General features: G+C 36.3%; 1 protein-coding gene across 3 annotated transcripts; it reads left to right on the top strand.

Moving 5' to 3' along the window:
- The first annotated feature begins 1,511 nt into the window (after nucleotides 1-1,511).
- Nucleotides 1,512-17,306, top strand: LOC105049729 (aspartokinase 1, chloroplastic). Of its 3 annotated transcripts, XM_073242526.1 has the most exons (16): nucleotides 1,512-1,686; nucleotides 1,998-2,438; nucleotides 2,530-2,612; nucleotides 2,723-2,763; nucleotides 7,893-7,934; nucleotides 10,445-10,599; nucleotides 12,244-12,393; nucleotides 12,489-12,584; nucleotides 12,703-12,819; nucleotides 13,807-13,926; nucleotides 14,025-14,117; nucleotides 14,218-14,340; nucleotides 14,783-14,899; nucleotides 15,085-15,147; nucleotides 15,281-15,432; nucleotides 16,944-17,306. In XM_073242526.1, the coding sequence occupies exons 2-15, from the start codon at nucleotides 2,037-2,039 to the stop codon at nucleotides 15,428-15,430; spliced, it is 1,752 nt and encodes a 583-aa protein (XP_073098627.1). In that variant the 5' UTR covers nucleotides 1,512-1,686; nucleotides 1,998-2,036; the 3' UTR covers nucleotides 15,431-15,432; nucleotides 16,944-17,306. The 3 variants fall into 3 exon arrangements, with proteins under 3 accessions (XP_073098627.1, XP_073098628.1, XP_073098629.1); XM_073242527.1 differs by lacking the exon at nucleotides 7,893-7,934 and having other exon boundaries at nucleotides 1,514-1,686; XM_073242528.1 differs by lacking the exon at nucleotides 1,512-1,686 and having other exon boundaries at nucleotides 2,383-2,438; nucleotides 7,889-7,934.
- The last annotated feature ends 1,504 nt before the right edge of the window (nucleotides 17,307-18,810 follow it).

Genomic DNA, 18,810 nt, shown 5'->3' with positions numbered 1-18,810 from the left:
GATCCATCACACCCTGGGTAACTATTGATCAAATGTTGCATCACAAATACAGGGCATGATTTGTACATACTTTTTAGAAATGGCCATCGTCTCGGATGAATGCGACCATTGCTCATCCTCTATAAATAGAGTAGAAAAAGGAAATCACAGGTAACTCTTCAATAGCCTCAAGATGCTCCACTATACCATCCTCTCTCTCTTTATTCTTTAATTTTTAGTTGATTTGAGTGCCAGAAAAATTCTTCTGATCAAAGACCATTTTACAAATCCAACTCTAGCACCTTGGATGTAGCATCTCTAATGATATCTCATCTTCTACTAAAAAATCTTTCATCTTATCTTCCTACGAGGAGATTAGCCTGACCTCATTGATTTGAATTTTAGTAGCAACAACTATGAAAACAATTATGAAGGTAAATACTGATTTATGAATTTGACTTTCTAACAACAGAATCACAAGCAAATTGATGCCAATCAATGAATTCTTTGGTAAAACCATAGGGTCTTTTGATTTGATAGGTTTTGGCTCTAAATTTTATTCTTTTCAAGTAAGAGATTGAGTTGAGCTAAGCTGAGCTGAGTCGAGTAGCTAAGAGTTCAAGCTCAACTCAATACAAAATATTTGAACTTAAAACTTAGCTCGAGATCGATTGAGTCTTAATATCCTGAGCTCGAACTCGACTCGATGAAAAAAGTAAAACTTGAAATTAACTTAACTCGAATATCAATCGAGTCTAACTCGAATATCAATCGAGTTATACTTGAATTTGAATTCGAATCCTAATCTACTAATAATATATATATATATATATATATATATATATATATATATTATAAATAAAAATAATATTATTAAAAAATATATAAATTTGAATAAACTTATAAACTTTTAAGCCAAATATACTGTTACTCGAGCTCGATAATAATCGAATTGAGTCGAATTCGAATAGCCCATGAGTAGCTCAACTTATTTGTATTTCTATTTTTTAGTTAATCTAATCTAAATTAAGCCATATGGCATTATAACCTAAAAAATTGGGGCACTTGCTTGCTAAATGTAATTTGAATTTTTTTTTAAATGGAGGATTTTCTTAAATGAGCCAAACCTTGGCGGTCAAACACAGTTGCCTGGTCTGTTAATACTTCTCTAGCTTTTTTTCTTCCTTGTAGAGCTCGAGAACCTCCTTCAATAAAGATACAATTAGGTCAAGCCGATATCATCTTTCGAGCCTTGGAAAACCGACTCGGCAGGACCTAACCGGTCCAACCTTGGATTTATCAGGCAATACCGGTTGGTAGAAGGTGCTCCATTCTCGTTCCACTCCACGGCAAAAACGTGCACGGCGGGCAGCAGGGACCGCATTCGTACGGATGCCCGCATAGAGATTCTATTGAACACTATTCACGTTTCGCGGATAAACGTACCGGCACTTCCCTCGCACCCGCCACGGTTTTCCGGGCTACGTCAAGGATAAATCTGGGCCGTCCATTCGGACGAAATATTTGTTTCACCGCGCCCGCTATTTATTGGGAGCTGCTGCGGCAGCGCCCCTCTGCCTCCATTCTCGTTTATCATCCTCCATCGGAGCTCCCTGGCTCCTTGCTGGAACGGGAGGAGGAATAGAAGAAGAAGAGAACTTAGAGGAAAACCCTAACCCTTTCTCGTTTCTTGACTTCGGATTCCAGGTACGGTTCCATGGCGCTTCCTCTGCTTCGTATCTTCTCTGATCTTGGTTTCTATGTTGATTTCGACTTTCGTTGCTGATTTATTGGATTTTATGGGAGTGAGTTTTTTCTTTTTTTTTTGATACTTGATGCGTTTTCTTGGGGTTTTATTCGATTTTTTCTTGATTTCTCTGGAAAGAGCCAGTTTTTTTTTTTTTAATAATAAAAATTGAGATCGGTGTGATTGGCTGTTCTTGTTCTCTATTTTGATCTTTGAGAAAGTAGGGTACAATCGATGAGGTTTAGTTTGATTAACGCTAGTGTTCGTATAGGGCCTGTGGAAAAAAGCGCTGCTTTCCTTTTTTTGAAATATGGCGGTAGCTCTCCAGCTTGGAGCTCGAGCTCATTGTTCTGGAGTCACGAGGGATTCGTGGAGCTCGCTGGCTTTCTCATCGAGCTTTCGGAGTAGGCTTGGGTTGGAGTCGTCTGTGAGGCTGGTTTGTGGAAAGAGGGAGAGGAGCGGCGGGAGGAGGGGAGGCTTGAAGGTGCGTTGCCAGAGAGCAGTGTCTGCTGTTGTGGAGAAGGACGAGGTGGTGAGGGAGGGTGCTGATGGAAATGCTGCGCAGCTGAGCATCGTGATGAAGTTTGGAGGGTCGTCGGTGGCGTCGGCTGACAGGATGAAGGAGGTTGCGGACCTCATTCTTAGCTTTCCTGAAGAAAGGCCTGTGATTGTTCTATCTGCAATGGGGAAGACAACGAACAACCTTATGCTGGTATTAATGCATTTCTCCTTGCAATGAATTTTTCGGCCTTTTGTTTTATGCTTAGTTCATGAAGGGGTAATCTGATGCCTGTTAAAACTAGGCTGGGGAAAAAGCGGTCTGCTGTGGAGTGAGTAATGTGTCTGATCTTGAAGAGTTGAGGTTTACAAAAGAGTTGCATCTGCAGTATGTTATTTTTACTCATTTCTTTCTATATATTCCTATTGTGTTGTTGTTAGTTGGATTGTTTGGGAGCTCTGTCTTTTGATGAATCTTGTTTTATGTTTTGCTTTCAGGACAGTTAATGAGCTTGGAATTGAAAGGTCTATCATTTCAGGTGGTTTCCATCATCCCTTTTTTGCTTGTTTATCAATATTTTGTTTCATCAGGTTAGTCATGCTGCTTGGTCTTAGATTGGATCTTTAGTTATTCCTGTGGGTTGTATAATTGTATAATTGGATTAGTGCCTGTAGCATTTGTTGAAAGTGTAACACTGATAATTGCTACAATGCCGATCTTTATAGTACCATGGTCTCTCTGAACACAATTCTCTGGCATGTGTTCTGGGGTGCTTGGTGTTGGACCTGTTGATGTATGTGTTGAGGTATGAGATGTTTTCGGGCTGATGGTTTATCATAACAGATTAAGTAATGTGGTCAAATTGAGAGATCATTTTGTAACTATAACCCTATGTGTGGTTGGGGTCATGAGATGGTGGATGGATGAGGTTGGAAGGATGGATGGTTTCCATCCATCGTTTGTTTCAAAAAGTTACAGAGAAAATGGATGAAAAAAGAGAGATTGTCCATTCATCCTGGTCCACCAAGTTGCATCCTCCCAAATTGGGAGGATGCAAGAAATGATGAATGGAGCATTGATTAGTAGATTTTTGCATTGACAAAATTACCTCTCATTGATTTTTTTGACACAACTATAATATTTCTTCACTTTTTCATTCATATTATTTATATATATTTTTATATATACTATTAATCATATACTATTAAATTTTATTACTAATTATTTTAATTTAAGTACATAATTAAATAATTAAATAACAATAATTGAATAATTAGAATTATCTTCTATTTCTCTATTTTTATTTATTATTTTTTAATTAACTATTTGTATAATATTAATTAACTATTTAAATTAAATTATAAATTAATTTGTTATGTATATAATTTATTCATTAATGTTTAATTTATAAAATTATTTATTAAATTAAGTTAAATTAAATTAAAATCAAATTTTTATATAATTTTTTATATAATTATAGATTATAAGTTTATACTTTGTTTACTTTTTTATTATAAATAAGTATTATAAATTGATAATAATAATATTTTTATCCAAAGATAGTCTAGTAAAAATGTTATATAAATATCATCCATCCTTCCTTTCATTCCTTCTATACCAAACATAAGAGGAGATTATTTCCATCCATCCTTCAATGTTTAATCAAACATATGAAAGGATGGATGGAAGATCCATCCATCTCTTCTGTCATCCATCCTTTCTTCTCCATCTATCCTTTCTTCAATCCATCCTTCGTATCAAATAAAGGGTAAATGATTATGCACTACTCCTTTTTCATACATCTCAAATAATCTAGATAGATGATCAAATTTGTTAACTACTAAAGGTAGACAGAAGGATTGCACTAGTTTAATAAACCTGAAAATTTGACATCGAGGCTTGTGTATTACAAAGACAACTTTCACTCCATTGTGTAAAAACATGGTTTAGTGACACATCTTACAAGTGTTGGGGATTTTATATCATTAGGATTTTTACTAACTTGATGCTTTAAATTGGTGTTAACCTGATAGTTTAATCACTTAATTTTTGGCTCATAATAATTTATGAGACAAAATTCCTTTATCAATTGCTCATGAAATTTTTCAAAAATATAGAAATCTAAAATGCACTCTTGATAATATGATGGATTTTTTAAGGATGTTGTTAAATTGTGACATGAAGAATAAAGGAGGGATGAAATAGTGAAGGTTTGCAAAAATATCAATGGACATGTATATGTAGACCATTTGATGCAATACTTATGGCTAAAGAACATGTTTACAAAATTCATAAGCACACACTTATGATAAAGATTTTAGGGATGCAAATGTGGAATCACAAGAAAACATGGCCAGATAGAACTTAAGCCTGAACAAGCACATACTTTAGGTGGTGCCTTAAAAAACTCAAAGTTGTATAAACTTTTACTTGAGCTTAAAGGTGGTACAAGATTTTTAGGTAGGTCCAAGTCTAAATGTGGTAGGGTCTATAGCCTTTGAAGAATATAAATGTGTTATGGGTCCCTTAACATACATGTGGTCACTTAAAGCCTCAATGTGGACATTAATCACTAGAAATAAAATTGATTTGATGGATCCTCAAATTAACACATGCACATGGATATGCTTATGCACATGTATGTGGCCCATATACCTTAATGGCATATGAATTTAAGGGTAGGCCCTTAAGAACTATGCATAGGTTAAGAATACCATGTAAAATTTAGTGATTTATGTCTGATTGGTATAAATTTAAATTTAGAAGCCTAATGAATTCAAATGTGGCAGTCGAAAACAAACATGTTTATGTGATCCTATTGAATGAATGCTTACAGGTTTAAGATCATGGTTTCAAATAAATGAATTTTGATTTAAAACCTGAACAATTTTATAATTAGACCTAGAGCCCAAATTTAGATGGACTTCAGGTTAAGGGTAGTGCCTTAAGGAAAACAAAAATGGTATAATTCCCTAAGGAACATGTAAATGTGTGTCATGTGCATCGCTATGACATATACTTCCGAATGGGATTTTATTCTTTTCTAGTTAGAAAAAAGAAGTATGACATATACTTAAAAAGGAAATACTGGAACCAAGGTTGGCGGACTTGACATAGACATCTGTGCTGGCTAGCCGGCAGTACGAATCGGCACAGGTTGATACTGGATCGGATTGGCACGAACCGACACAAGAGAGAAGAAGGTAACCAGGGGGAGAAAAAGAGAGAAAGAGGGGAGGGGGAGGGAGAAGGGGGGAGAGGGTGGCTGGGGGAGACGTCAACGGTGGCCGCAGGTAGATCGCAGGCATGCTCGGAGGGTTGCCAAGGCCTCCACCTCCACCAAATATCAGCTGAGAGAGAAATAGAGAGAGGGGGAGGGAAAGAAAAGGAAGGGACCTGGTGGAGAGGCCTTCGGCTGGCCGTCGGATGGTGCACTTGTAGCTTGAACCTCCCTTTAGTACTATCGCTCCTTCTCTCTGCTCTTTTGATTAAATGTCCTATCGATCGATGCCGAGCCACAGAGGCCTTTGTGGCCCTTTGGCGGCCTCGACGGGTCAACGTCGGCCCCTGACGGCGTCGTCCCATCTTTTTCTCCCCTTTGCTCACTCTCCCTTCTTCTCTTTTCCTCTTCTTTGTCTAGTGTTTCGATTTGCCTGGACGAACCGTCCCGATTTGCCACAAGTACGGCTCGGAATGTCTTGAACTGTCCAATTCGAGATAGTTCGACGAACTTGATTTGGAACATAAATGTTATAAAGATACAAATATATATGTGTGCTTATGTCTAAATAAGAAATAGGCTTAAGGTCAGTATTTCTCAAGATTCCAAATATTATTTGGATCACTAAAGAAGCAAGGACTTGAAAACTAGGCATCAAACAAACTTGAGGTTAGTAATGCTTGAGAACCTAATTAGCGCATCCATCTCTTAAAGAACAATGTATACAACACCTTGTATTCATAATTTAATATAGACAAAAGGTTAGGACCTTTAAAGAAATCAAATATGGTGTGGATCCTATAATCGACTAGTATATGAGAACCATCTAAACCCTAAAGTGCTGTAAACTTTGAAAATGTGATAATTTGTGATCTGCAACTTGATGAGTTAATAAAAATAATTGGTGTACCTTATCCTTCTCTTCAGAGTTTACTTTGAAAAATTAGTCTTTTGATGTCTATTCTTAATCTAACCAGTTTTATAGGACAATATTTAGCAGAATTAGTTATGTCACTCTTGTTTTTGTCCATAACAAGTATAACAGTAAGCGGAATTAGTCATTTCACTCTTTTCTATCTATATCGGACTTATGAGAAATAAATTATATATGTTGGGCCTAGGGACACACTTTTGGCTTGGCTTATGGAGCTCTTTAGTTGCAAGCTCATTTGGCAACTTATTGGGCTTCTTAGTTTAGAAAGCTAGTTTGGCTATATGAGGCACACGTTTGGATTCATTGTGTTTTGAGGGCTCTAAATTAGTCAGATTGGACTTACAAGAATCCACTTTGGCACTGTTCATTTTGAGGGCTGCATGCTTATACTAATCTTTTTGACTTGCATGATCAATACGTAATCTTTTAAGCTAATGAGTTCTATATGGCTTTGTGGAGTCAGCATTGAATTACATGGATTATGATTTGTGAACTTTTGTTTGTTTTAGTTAGCATCTACACTAAGGCTAGAAGGCTTAGGCATTGTAGAGGATCTAGACTGTTGTTTGAACTAGTAAAGCTTTTCAAGGTTTCTTAAGCAGCCATGGAAGACTTCAGCAAAGGAGAATTTAGCCTTGTATTCAAAAAGTTGTTCAAGTTGTCTAATCTTTAAAGAACTTAACCTTGTCTTTTGAGGGCCATATAGGTCAAATGAGTACAAGTTATGCTGTATAGAAAGCTGAGAGTTCTTTAAGGGAGAACTTCGCTTCATGTTTAGAAAGCCATGGAAGGGTTTGGTGGTTGAGGGTTCAACTCTCATCAAGGAGCATAGATTTTACATACTAAGAGAACCAAGGTTCGGCATCTCGATACCGGACCCCGTACTAGTACCATTCTTTTATAATGTCGGTATGCTTGGTATGGTACTTGGTTCGACATACCAAGCATTGGTATGCCCTCCATACCGCATATCGGTTTGGTATTAATATAGTGTGGTTTGATCAGTATGCACTAGTACAACAAACCTTGGAGAGAACCATGCTTGCCTTAATGAGATTAAACATAACTTTATATATGGGAAAATTTGAGATAACGCTTGACATTTTGCAGATAAACATCAACTCCTTTCTCCAAAAGCCTTGAAGGTTATGGTGGTTTGATAGAGGGATCAAACTCCTAGTGAGCCACATGGGCTTTGCTAATGGATTACTTGCTTCCACCTCAAGAGCTACAATAGCTCAATGAATGACCAATGTCCACTCAAGGGTACCTAAACTCTGATTTAGATAATTATGAGGCCTTTGGTAGAGTGCCTTACCTTTTCTTATCGGAGAACCCATTATTCATGCTTCAAACAGAGTTGTATGATTAAAAGGAAAACAGAACAAAAGTATTAGAAGTGAAGAACAGTGAAGTAACCTGCCTTTTCTTCATTAGGTAGCTGGCGAGCAAGTCTGCATTAAGTGCTTGTAGTAACTTTTTATAGCTCTTTCTTTGCTGTTCTTGTAGGAAGAAGTGGAGAACGCGTGGTTTCTTGATTTCAACAACAAGGAAGGTAAAGCATTTTTGTGGCAATTGTTTAACATTGATGCACAATGTAGAGTTATTCTAATTAGACAAGTGGTTTGACTAGAGGTTAAGAGTGAGTCTCCCTACATTCTTCAAGGTAGGTAGTCTATGATTACAGAGTTTAATTAGGATGCATAACTTAAGCAAAAGGTCACTAAACAATATTCTTGAAATTTCCATATCTTATGTAGGCTTGTAAGTGGGTCATTTACATGAGAGTTTTCAACCTAGTTACAACATTACCCATTCTACTCAACATATATTAAATTTATAATTAGGTTTATTGTCCACTAATAAATGTTCATCTAAGAGTATAGGGAGGGGATTTAAGATTTACCTTGAGGTGATAGAGGCCCTTCTTCGATTCCCCTTTATTGATGACCGCTAGGCAATAGTCACTAGTGATATTGGAACCATGAATATCTGATATGCTTCCTCTAACCCCGAAATGTCTTCCACTTCTTTGGTTTGATCCTATTTCTCTTAGAGTGAACTTGTGAATTCCATTCTTATTCTCAGTTTGATCAAAGAAGCCATAAACTTAACAACTTTATCATGCCCTAAATTTTCCTTCTCAACTTTTCACTTCTCTCTCACTCCTCATCCTTGCTTCTGGTTTTGATCTTAATCGAGGGAATGGTGGTGATTACATTGGTCTTAAAGTACAAATCAGTGGCTAAAGAGTCCTGAATTCATGGGACTTTTAAGACAGTGAAACTCTTTATTCCATCCCTCCTTTTGCCATTAGTTCTTGTTGCTTCATTTGTTAGTCATGATTTCATTTGATCTTTGGTTGTTTTGAAGTTTTAGATATTTCATTAAATGGTGTCAGACAATATTTTAATGCTGTGTTTCTTGGTTTGGTTGGTTTTAGATTGTCTGTTTATGAGCGATTAAGTGATGCATGATGGCTGCAGTCAGCCTGAGGACATCCCAATTTTTTTACAAGGGTTTGTCTGACAGCTCAACCTGTGAAGTAAATTTTGGCCTGCAGACCAACCCATGTGCATTCCCTCATTGGATTGTCAAGTCAGGTCGAATGTTTAAAATTTCAGGTCAGGTGCAGATCAACCCTGATCCACCTCAAATCTGACTTGTTTACTGTCATAATTATAAACAAGGGTATTCTCAATCTGAATGGATGCTTTGCACCTTGCTTCTTAGGTATAAGTTGATCACTTAATTTAAGATCCTGTATAGGCTTTTGAACTTCCTATCCAATCATCAGATTAGGTCTAAAAGAATCCCTTGTTAAATTTGGCCGTTCAGATGTCTTATCAAACGCCTTCTATCAGAAGTTGCATAGAACTTGCATGTGTAAGCTGGACAAACCCTACTTCACTTGTACAAGTTCTAACATAGTGTTAGAGGATACATGTGTTCTTATTCAATTTGCTCCTTAAATAGGGTGCTTCCTCTTGATGCTGCTTTCATACCAAACTGTTGATACTTTGGTGGGTCTGTGGTGGGTACTGCTCATTTAACCTAGTTGAAGTTCACTGCTTGGATCTCTTTTGTCAGTCTTCTAGCTAATTTATGCTATTAACTGGACTGACTTAACTTGGATTGTCTACTGACGGAGATAGACTGGATATGAGCAAAAATAGGCATGCGTAAGGCCTGGGCTCGTCCAACTGTAGTCACAAAGTTCTTCATATGAAAATAGTTGGCTAGATGGAAAGAGTCAGAAGATTAAAGATTTAGGAGCATACCAAAAGTTTGAAAGGAAATTATAAAACTATAATTATTAAAAATTAAGCTTATTGGTATATCTATATGGTGGTTCATGAACAAACAGGCATGGAAGAGGGAATAACAACAATCAATAGCAACACCACTTCCATGAACGGCAGTTGGTAAAGTTGTTTCTTTGCAATCCCTGATTCTTTGAAAAGAAACATGAATAATTTGTGCAAGCTTTGTAGGATGCATATTTAAGAAAAAGTTGTTGAATAATATAAATATTCCAGAATAGCTTGGAAACCCATTCAATTGGTTAATAGTTTGTGAACAATTAGGATGCTTTGTTGGAAAGGTTGGAAACATTGTTGCTATGCATCAAAGCAGGCTGTTCTGGCTCTTATTAATCTGTTCAAGTTCATTTTAGCCATATAAGGGGTCAGTTTACCAGATAATTAGGTGGAGCTGACCTATATGATTATTTTTGTGGATGTAGGAACATTAGATCTGACACAGATAATTAATTTAATTTCATGTACGCTAATCTTTTGTTGAACTACCATTAAACTTTGCCATATTGACAGTTTTTCACATTCTGATCATTATTTTCTTATTAAATGTTAAAATTCACAAGATATATCATTTAGATTGCTCAACTGTGAGTAGCGTGGCCTCTTTTTTTTGGTATTGATGTGTTCAATCATGGGATTTTTAAGCTGTCTAATGTATCATCTTTTCTCCATCCACTTAGTCTTTTCTCTACTTTTAGTAGGTGCTCATGTGATCATTATTGCTTTGTGCTTTGCAATTTTGCAGGTCTGTTGGATGAACTGGAGCAACTTTTGAAAGGCATTGCCATGATGAAAGAACTGACACCTCGTACAAGGGACTATCTGGTTTCATTTGGAGAATGCATGTCTACGAGAATTTTTGCAGCATATTTGAACAAAATTGGCACTAAAGCACGGCAGGTACTTTTGATCACATCCTTCATGTTAGAAGAATGTGAAATGTATATAGAATCAATATAACATAGTGACTTATGCATGTTACAAAGTTCGGGACATATTGGTTGCTACATATGCAGATTAGCTTTTCCTGCCATTGCAAATTCTGTAGTATAGAGAAATAGCAGAACTACCTATATAAATTGTACCTTATGGGACTTCTGTATGTTGGGTTTTTTTAAACTTGTACAATAGAAACTGATATCTGTCCAATTAATTTTCATGTCCTTTGACATACTGTTACTCATCTATGGTGCTTTATGTAAAATGCAGTTAGCCTGTGATATTTCATTTTGACTGTCTTACAAAACTGTGCAAATATTGTTGCAAAATCAGTGCTTAAATTGAATTTCCAGACCATTTTGAATTGCTATTGCATATATTTATTCCCTTGGTTATTGGATGTTAACTCTGTCCTTGACGTTAGTTGGCTGTCTTCTCACTAATGAGAATAGTGTAAGATTGTTCTTCTGTGCAGAGAAAACTTTTTGTCTGTGAATGAAGCATAAGATATTGGAATCTCCCAGTTATCTTCTAATACCATCTTTGTTGAGTATGTGAAATAAAAAGGGAAGCTGGAGAACAAATATTATGAGATGTTTAATTGGTCCATGTAGAAGCTAGTGTGATAGTTACTACTGTTTTAAAGGCTGCTTCTTTGATTTCTAGCTGTCCTTTCTGTCTGTCATTGCTCCTAAAAAATTAGCATCTGCCACACCCTTTCCTTTCATCTGAAAGTCTTCCATTTTTCATGTATAATAGAGGAAGTATTAAATATCATATCAAGGCGGTGAAAGCTGGCCATAAGAATTGCTATGAATTTTTGATTTTTTTTTTTAATATTTTGAAGTTCAGTTGAGTAGTTAAGCAATTATTGATTCTTAACTGTTTAAATACTGATCTAGTTATGTGAATTGAAAATTTAGTCTGTGTGTCTCTACACCTGCATGCACACATGCACACATTTCTGGCTGCCCAAACTGTATAAGTGATCTCTTGCTGCCTATATCAAAGCCCTTCACATATTCTGACAATCAGCAACCCAATCTAGTTGCTTGGAGAGCAAATGTCCTATTTGATAGCCTGATTTGTGAATGCTGGACACATTCCCTCTCTCTATTTCTTTTGCTTTCTCTTATTTTTGACATTCAATATCTATATATCTCTTTTTTCTTTCCTTTTAATCTTAGTGTTTGTTATGAAGTGTCTATTGAAAAATAATTTGAAATACTCGAAAGTTTTCTATTGTTTTTTCATGAAAGGCCTTTTATCAGATTCTGTGTAACTTTTTTATCCTCTTAAGTCTTAACCATTTAATAGCCCATTGGAACACATAAACCTATTAAACTTTTTAAAACAGCAATGCTACTTATGGTGTACCAGTGTTCATTTTTTTTGTTATTATTTTGCATTTTGGAATCTTTTAGTTGCAATTTTGATTGATGTGAAATTGTAATTTAGAAGGTATGTTTCTCTTCTTTTCCCCATTAATTCTTCCATGCTGTTGAGCTTCCATACAATATTTAGTTGCTATCTTCCATACAATATTGAGCTGCTATTTGAGTCTTGACATGAGAGCTAATCATGTGGTTGCCAAATCTTTTGCAGTATGATGCATTTGATATTGGTTTTATAACCACAGATGACTTTACAAATGCCGATATCTTGGAGGCAACTTATCCTGCCATCGCAAAGAGATTACATGGAGATTGGATTAATGATCCTGCAATTCCAATTGTTACTGGCTTTCTTGGAAAGGTCTATAGCATTCAATATCATTTTCATTTCATAAGGCTCATATAAATTTATTTTAATTAACTGGAGTTAAATTTTTTGTTATGTTCCAATTTCAGGGATGGAAAACTTGTGCTGTCACTACATTAGGCAGGGGTGGTAGTGACTTGACAGCTACTACCATTGGTAAAGCCTTGGGATTACGAGAAGTTCAGGTCAGTTTGAAAGTTAATTTCTGACACAGTCACCATCCTTTTTTGTGTCGAGGCAACCTGTGATGTATCGTTGGTGCTTTTTAACATGTTGTCACAGTTTGCTTTGAATTCATAACAGGTTTGGAAGGATGTCGATGGTGTTCTGACATGTGATCCTAATATATATCCAAATGCAAAGCCTGTACCACATTTAACATTTGAAGAGGCTGCTGAACTTGCCTATTTTGGTGCACAGGTTCTCTCTCTCTCTCTCTCTGCATGCGCACGCTTTTGTGTGTGTGTGTGCATGCGTACGTGTGCCTGTGCGCATTTGCATGTGTGTCAGTGTGATTGTATTTTAGTTGCACTTGATGCTGATGTTCTGAAAGTCTTCAAGGTTTTGTTTAACTTACCCAAGATCTATTTCCAGGGATCCAGAATTGCATTAATCTAACCTTTTCTTTTTTGAGAAATGATTAAAGAAATAGTTTGTATGCTTTTTATATAACTTGGTTCAACATAATTAACAACATTTTCTATATGTGCATCCTCCTTGAAACCTAATTGTCATTTCCATGTATCTTCTTGATCATGATGTAACTTTCAAATTTGTTACTAAAGAAACATTGTCTGTGAGGTTGTGAAAAAAAATTAGTGTCATCATTTATGGGTTTCTTGATGGTTATAATATTTATTTAGATAGAATTTCTTTATTCAAATGAAATGTGAATTAAACTCTGAAAATAATGAGATGGGCCCTTGTCCTTTAATTTACTGAGCCTGATCTGTCAGGCTTGTCTAATATTCCGTAAGAGGTCAATTCCCATGTTAAAAGATGTACTCAAAAAATGTCATTACCGTTTAGGCTGCATTTTAATGATTTTTTTTTAGTAATACGAGTCCAATGTAAGATGCGCCTTGTTTTTCCACTGTTTAACTCAGAGAGAGAGGTAAGTGGTAAGTTTTTTTTTTTTGCCTTGTATGGTTTCAAAACCAGGTGGGTTGTCCCACAGGATGCTAGGACAAGGAATTCCTTCAAGTGTTGTGATGGACATCCTGCCATCATCCTAGCATCCTGATCGGTGCATCTTGAGACATTCCTTGTCCCAAGTGTTGAGCATGCGTGGGATGGCGATGCATCCTATTCTGTGGGAAAATCAGGATGGTCCCATCCTACGAGGATTTAAAAGCTCGATTTCTCTTTCTTTGCCAATGTTTATGATATATCTATCCTTATCTGTAGGTTTTGCACCCCCAATCAATGCGACCTGCTAGAGAAAGTGATATACCAGTCAGGGTCAAGAATTCATACAACCCTCAAGCTCCTGGTACTGTCATCACTAAAGCAAGAGATATGAGTGAGGTTTGTAGCAGCATATCTTTATTTTGCTAATTTACTCAGAAATATATAATGTTAAATTAACTGGCTATTGACCTATTGGTAGTGAATATATAATTCAGGCTATACTGACGAGCATAGTTTTGAAATCAAATATCACAATGTTGGATATAGTGAGCACTCGGATGCTTGGCCAATATGGTTTTCTGGCAAAGGTAAGAGTTTTGCATTCATCAGTTGAATATATTATAATACAATTTGGTTCTTTTTGTAACCTACATTTTCAGTTTTGTTCTTGTACTCTTTTAAGTGCAGGTTTTTTCTATATTCGAGGACTTGGGTATCTCTGTTGATTGTGTGGCTACAAGTGAAGTCAGTATTTCTTTGACATTGGATCCATCAAAACTTTGGAGCAGAGAATTAGTCCAGCAGGAAAGTGTAAGTATGAACTGAACCTGACATTCCATTCAGTTGTTCTTAACGAACCTAAAATGCATCCATTTCAGTTCTTCAAGAAAGACTATACAATTTCATTCATTGTTTTTTATACCGTACTGATGAGCGAGCTGAATGTGCCAGCACAGTTCATGCATTACATGCATTTATATATTTTAACCCTAAAATTGCTATAGTTCCTTGATATCTTGCATGCTCTCTTATATGTTGCTTCAACGTTCGTTGTCATAGCAGCTATGAGATACTCCAGCATTGTAGACAAGAGTGAGTAATACACTTATTTTCTTCCTCCAGTATCCTGATCATTTTGGATAAACCATTTATGGAAACAGAATGGCTGACCACCTTGACAGCAACAACCATCTGCTTTTGATTGGTTATGGTTGTTATTATCATCTAGTCTATCTAAAACAATCTATTGCAGGAGCTGGATCATTTGGTCGAAGAGCTTGAGAAGATTGCTGTTGTTCATCTCCTTCAGCACAGATCAATAATTTCCCTCATTGGAAATGTGCAACGGTCCTCTTTGATACTAGAAAAGGTTTGAGCATGTCTCCTTGGAGAGATGAAAATTTCTTTCCCTTCATTTCTCCTCTGTTTCTGTCTACTATTCCTCCATCCTTTCTTTGGAGGCGATGAAATAACATAGGTATTACTGTTGACACCAAAATAAAGTTCAAACCAATGCTCTCCATCCTTGTTGATCATGTGTTTGTATCATGTCAGGCATTTAACATACTACGGAAAAACAAAGTCAATGTCCAGATGATCTCTCAAGGGGCATCTAAGGTATCTCATGGAGTCTTTCTTCTGTGATTCTTTAAACTTGCAGGGTGCCAGCACTATGGTCATCTGTACATGCATGATGCTTCAAGTTTTGTTTGCTAAACTGATTCTACATGATTCTTTATTTGCACAACAGGTGAACATTTCCTTGGTAGTTCATGACAGTGAAGCAAAGCAGTGCGTTAGAGCTTTACATTTGGCATTCTTCGAGGATGGTTTCCTGTCGGAAGTCGGGGAGACAGATCTTTTCCAGAATGATTCTGCTGCTCTGTCCTCTTCATGCTGATGGTACCCGAACCTTTATCACTTGTTAGATATACCACTTCCTTGCTTCTCTTTATAGTTGGAGATTCAATGATTAGATTATTTCATTTCGACGCCTGGAAATTATCCAGGCTGCTAATCCATGGTTTGGTTGGAGAAATGCTGAGTTTCATGTTTAGCAGGGAATAACTATTTTTTAGTTATTAAATCAAGTGCCATAATTTCTTTTTAACTCACACATTGAAGGGACCAAGTTCACCAGAACCAAGTAGTGATATACATATATGATATGTTTAATTAATTGCATATAACTGAACAGTCCGAACATCATTAGTCCCTTCATGAGGCATCATGAAGCCGAGGTGACAACATCTGAAAACCACCGCACAGTCAGGTGCGAATTCTGATAAGCAGAAACTTCCTTGCTTCATTCAGATCCACTTGGATGCTGTTTCATCACATCTATTCAGAGGAGTGTGCGCCAGACTTGTTACACCTAAAACTCACCTTCATGCTTACCCTATGAAATGCATCGAGATGTGTATTCCATACCCCATAAACGTACGTACATATGTATGTACGCACATCATTTTTAACTGCTATTCTTCTTTTTCTTTCTTTTTGAAAGAGAGAGTTGGTAAACTGGAAATAGATCAGGTCTGGTGAAAAATGGTTCAGTTCAAGGATGCAAGGTGACCTGACTTTTTTAGGGTAAGGAGTAGAGAAAATTTCTTGAGCCAATGTGTACTAGGTGCTGCAGCATGAAGTAAAGCGACCATATCCGCAGGAAAAGGTTGAAAGACCTTCAATAAAAGGGCACTTAAAATAAAAATCGATACCTGTGGGTAGGTTAATATTTAGGGCTGCTAATTAACTCTCTAGAGGGAATTCAGCACATAAAGTCTATAATTTTGGGAGAAGGGATGCTTCCATGGAGAGGATGCAGTGATTAGCCGGAGTCAAGATTCTGGTCATCCCTTTGTATATCTCTTGCTTTATATGCTCTTCTTTGCCATGGAATACCATGCCACCTTCGCCTTCCTCTTCTGTTTCTTCATTCTCTTAACAACCCATTATAAAGGCTTTGATTTATCATGCAGTGCACCTCAAATTTGGATATAAAATATTATCACATGAATATAACTTAGACATCCCACTAACACTTCTGTCGGCCACTCACTTGAATATCCCTTGGACATCCAAGAATTTGGCCGTCCAAGATTGAAAATCGTATATTCATGTGAGTTACCACCTTAGAGATTAGACCTTGAATAGTGTACGTATTTTGTTGTCCATGAATATATCTTTGACCTTGAAGACCATGAGGAGGCACCACCTTAACGTAGTCTTTAGGTGCAAGTGTCAATACTTGGACTAGCATGGACGTTTGCAGTGCATGTCGAGCTGGTGATTTCTCCAACAGGCACACAGCTTTTCCAATATTTACGTGACCACTTTCACTTTTGGTTTCATATGAATATTGTTTTTTTAAAAAATAATTGATGCATATCTCTAATGTAGTTCTTGTGGAACAGGCTCAGCTGATTTCTTTCGAAAAAGAGAATGTTCCAAAGGATGTCTTATTGAATCGCTTTGCTGCCCTGCGTTCTCCAGTGATGAAGAGCCACGTCATGATGTGTAGGACGAGAAATATATTTAATGATTTTCTCATAAAAATAAAGAAAATAAAAATTAGAATAAACATGGAAGATCCATCTTGAGTGGACTCCGAATTTGCAGATGCTGAAAATATAGTATAGAATGCCCTTGATCAAGGTTTTTTCCAATAAGGGCGGTAATATGTTATAAAAAATCTCCATGAAAACTATTATTAACTTTGTTATTAACTTTGTAATGGTTATATTAGTTGTTATTGCAAAATGGTATGCTATCTAAAATAGATGGCTGCACCAACATATGATCCAAAACAAATATCAAAGAAAAAAATAATAATGAAGAAATGCTGAAAAAATAGGAGAAAAATATTTTATTAAAAATTTTTGTTATATAAGAAAGTTTTTCCTCATGTCTCACAGAAGAGGACAAACATCTCTCACTCTCTCCTCTATCTCTTTTCACACTATTCGATATCAAAAGTTTCTTTAAATATGTTACCAAAAAGTTCACTTTAAATTGAGCATCATGTGGGAGGGACGTTTGATTCTTATATAAATTTAAAAGCCAATATTCACTAAAAGATAAGCTTTAATAACCATTAAAGGGCAAAAATAATTATTCTAAAAGAACAACTAAATACAATAAAGAATATTTATTCTAAGTGAGATAGAATAAAATTAGGAATAGAATCTACTTAATGATTCTTAATATTCTCTCTTATTATGAAGTCTATATTAAATATCTAGTTTGCTGTACAAATCTTCAACCACTTGATTGTTCGTTCGTTGGTGAAGATATTTACTAGTTGGTCCTTCATGAAATTTTTTTTTTCACCTTGTAAAGCACTTACAAGAAATAAAAAAATATAAAATCTTATGTTTCATTCTTTTTAAGAACTAAAATCACTTCTTTCATGATATCCTCTCAAACTTCAATGCCCTAGGCCTCATCATATAAAGTATATTCTAACTGATCAACAATAGAAGCATAACAATAAATAATAGACAAATAATCATGATCTCTATATCTGTAATAATCCAGCAATCTAGACCAAAAAAAAAAAAAACCTTGAAGCATGTGAGTGGCACGTGAGATAAAAGGAAGAACATTCTGATTAGGAGTCTTCTTTCCTCCATTTTCGATCAGATTGGGGCTGCAAAAGTCCTCAACAGTCTAGGAAAACCCCTCTATAAAAAGTCCTCTTCCCCTCCCTTAGGTTCTTAACATGGATTGGTTGAGGGATCACCATGAATCGGTTGGGATCTCTTAAGGTTTTTCTGTGGATTGCTGCAAAGAAAAAAGATCGTCGGAACCCTTCTCAGGCCGTTGGAGTAAGGTAAGTTTCTTTCCCTCCTTTTCTTCTTTATTTTTGGTTGTTTTCCTTATTGTCGATGCCCGATTGGAGCCAGCAAGCAACCGATCTTAGTTGAACAGGGCTAACCCTTTTTTTTTTGTGGATCCACCATTTGTTGCCAACAAAAGCCGTCAATGGGGTCGTTGTGGGGCTGTGGTGTTCATCGCTGCTGGGAGCCACCACGGGTGGTTGGCTCCGGTGGTCTGTGACCGTGTGCAGGGAAGAGGAAGGGGGGACGAACCTTGTTTTGGAAGAGGAGGGAAGAAAGTTCTTCTCTCTCTTCTCTAATATCTAATAATTAATAAATTATGTAATTATTTATTTACCTATTTATTCTCTCTTTAGATGGACTATGGGAAATAAAAAAAAAAGAAAGAAAATTTTAGAATAGAAAATTTTGAGACTGGAGGGGGAGGATCCTGTTGAATCCT

Source organism: Elaeis guineensis, chromosome 8 (assembly GCF_000442705.2).
Source record: "Elaeis guineensis isolate ETL-2024a chromosome 8, EG11, whole genome shotgun sequence".
In the NCBI taxonomy this organism is placed as follows: domain Eukaryota; kingdom Viridiplantae; phylum Streptophyta; class Magnoliopsida; order Arecales; family Arecaceae; genus Elaeis; species Elaeis guineensis.
Note: the sequence above shows the minus strand (reverse complement) of the source record. Positions and strands in the feature narration are given on the sequence as shown.

Bases quoted from the DNA above. Each gene is read 5' to 3' on its own strand.
- LOC105049729 (XM_073242526.1), top strand. From the start codon at position 2,037: ATGGCGGTAGCTCTCCAGCTTGGAGCTCGAGCTCATTGTTCTGGAGTC. The intron at 14,118-14,217 runs GTAAGAGTTTTG...TTTTAAGTGCAG, and splicing joins AATATGGTTTTCTGGCAAAG to GTTTTTTCTATATTCGAGGA. The intron at 15,148-15,280 runs GTATCTCATGGA...TTTGCACAACAG, and splicing joins TCTCTCAAGGGGCATCTAAG to GTGAACATTTCCTTGGTAGT.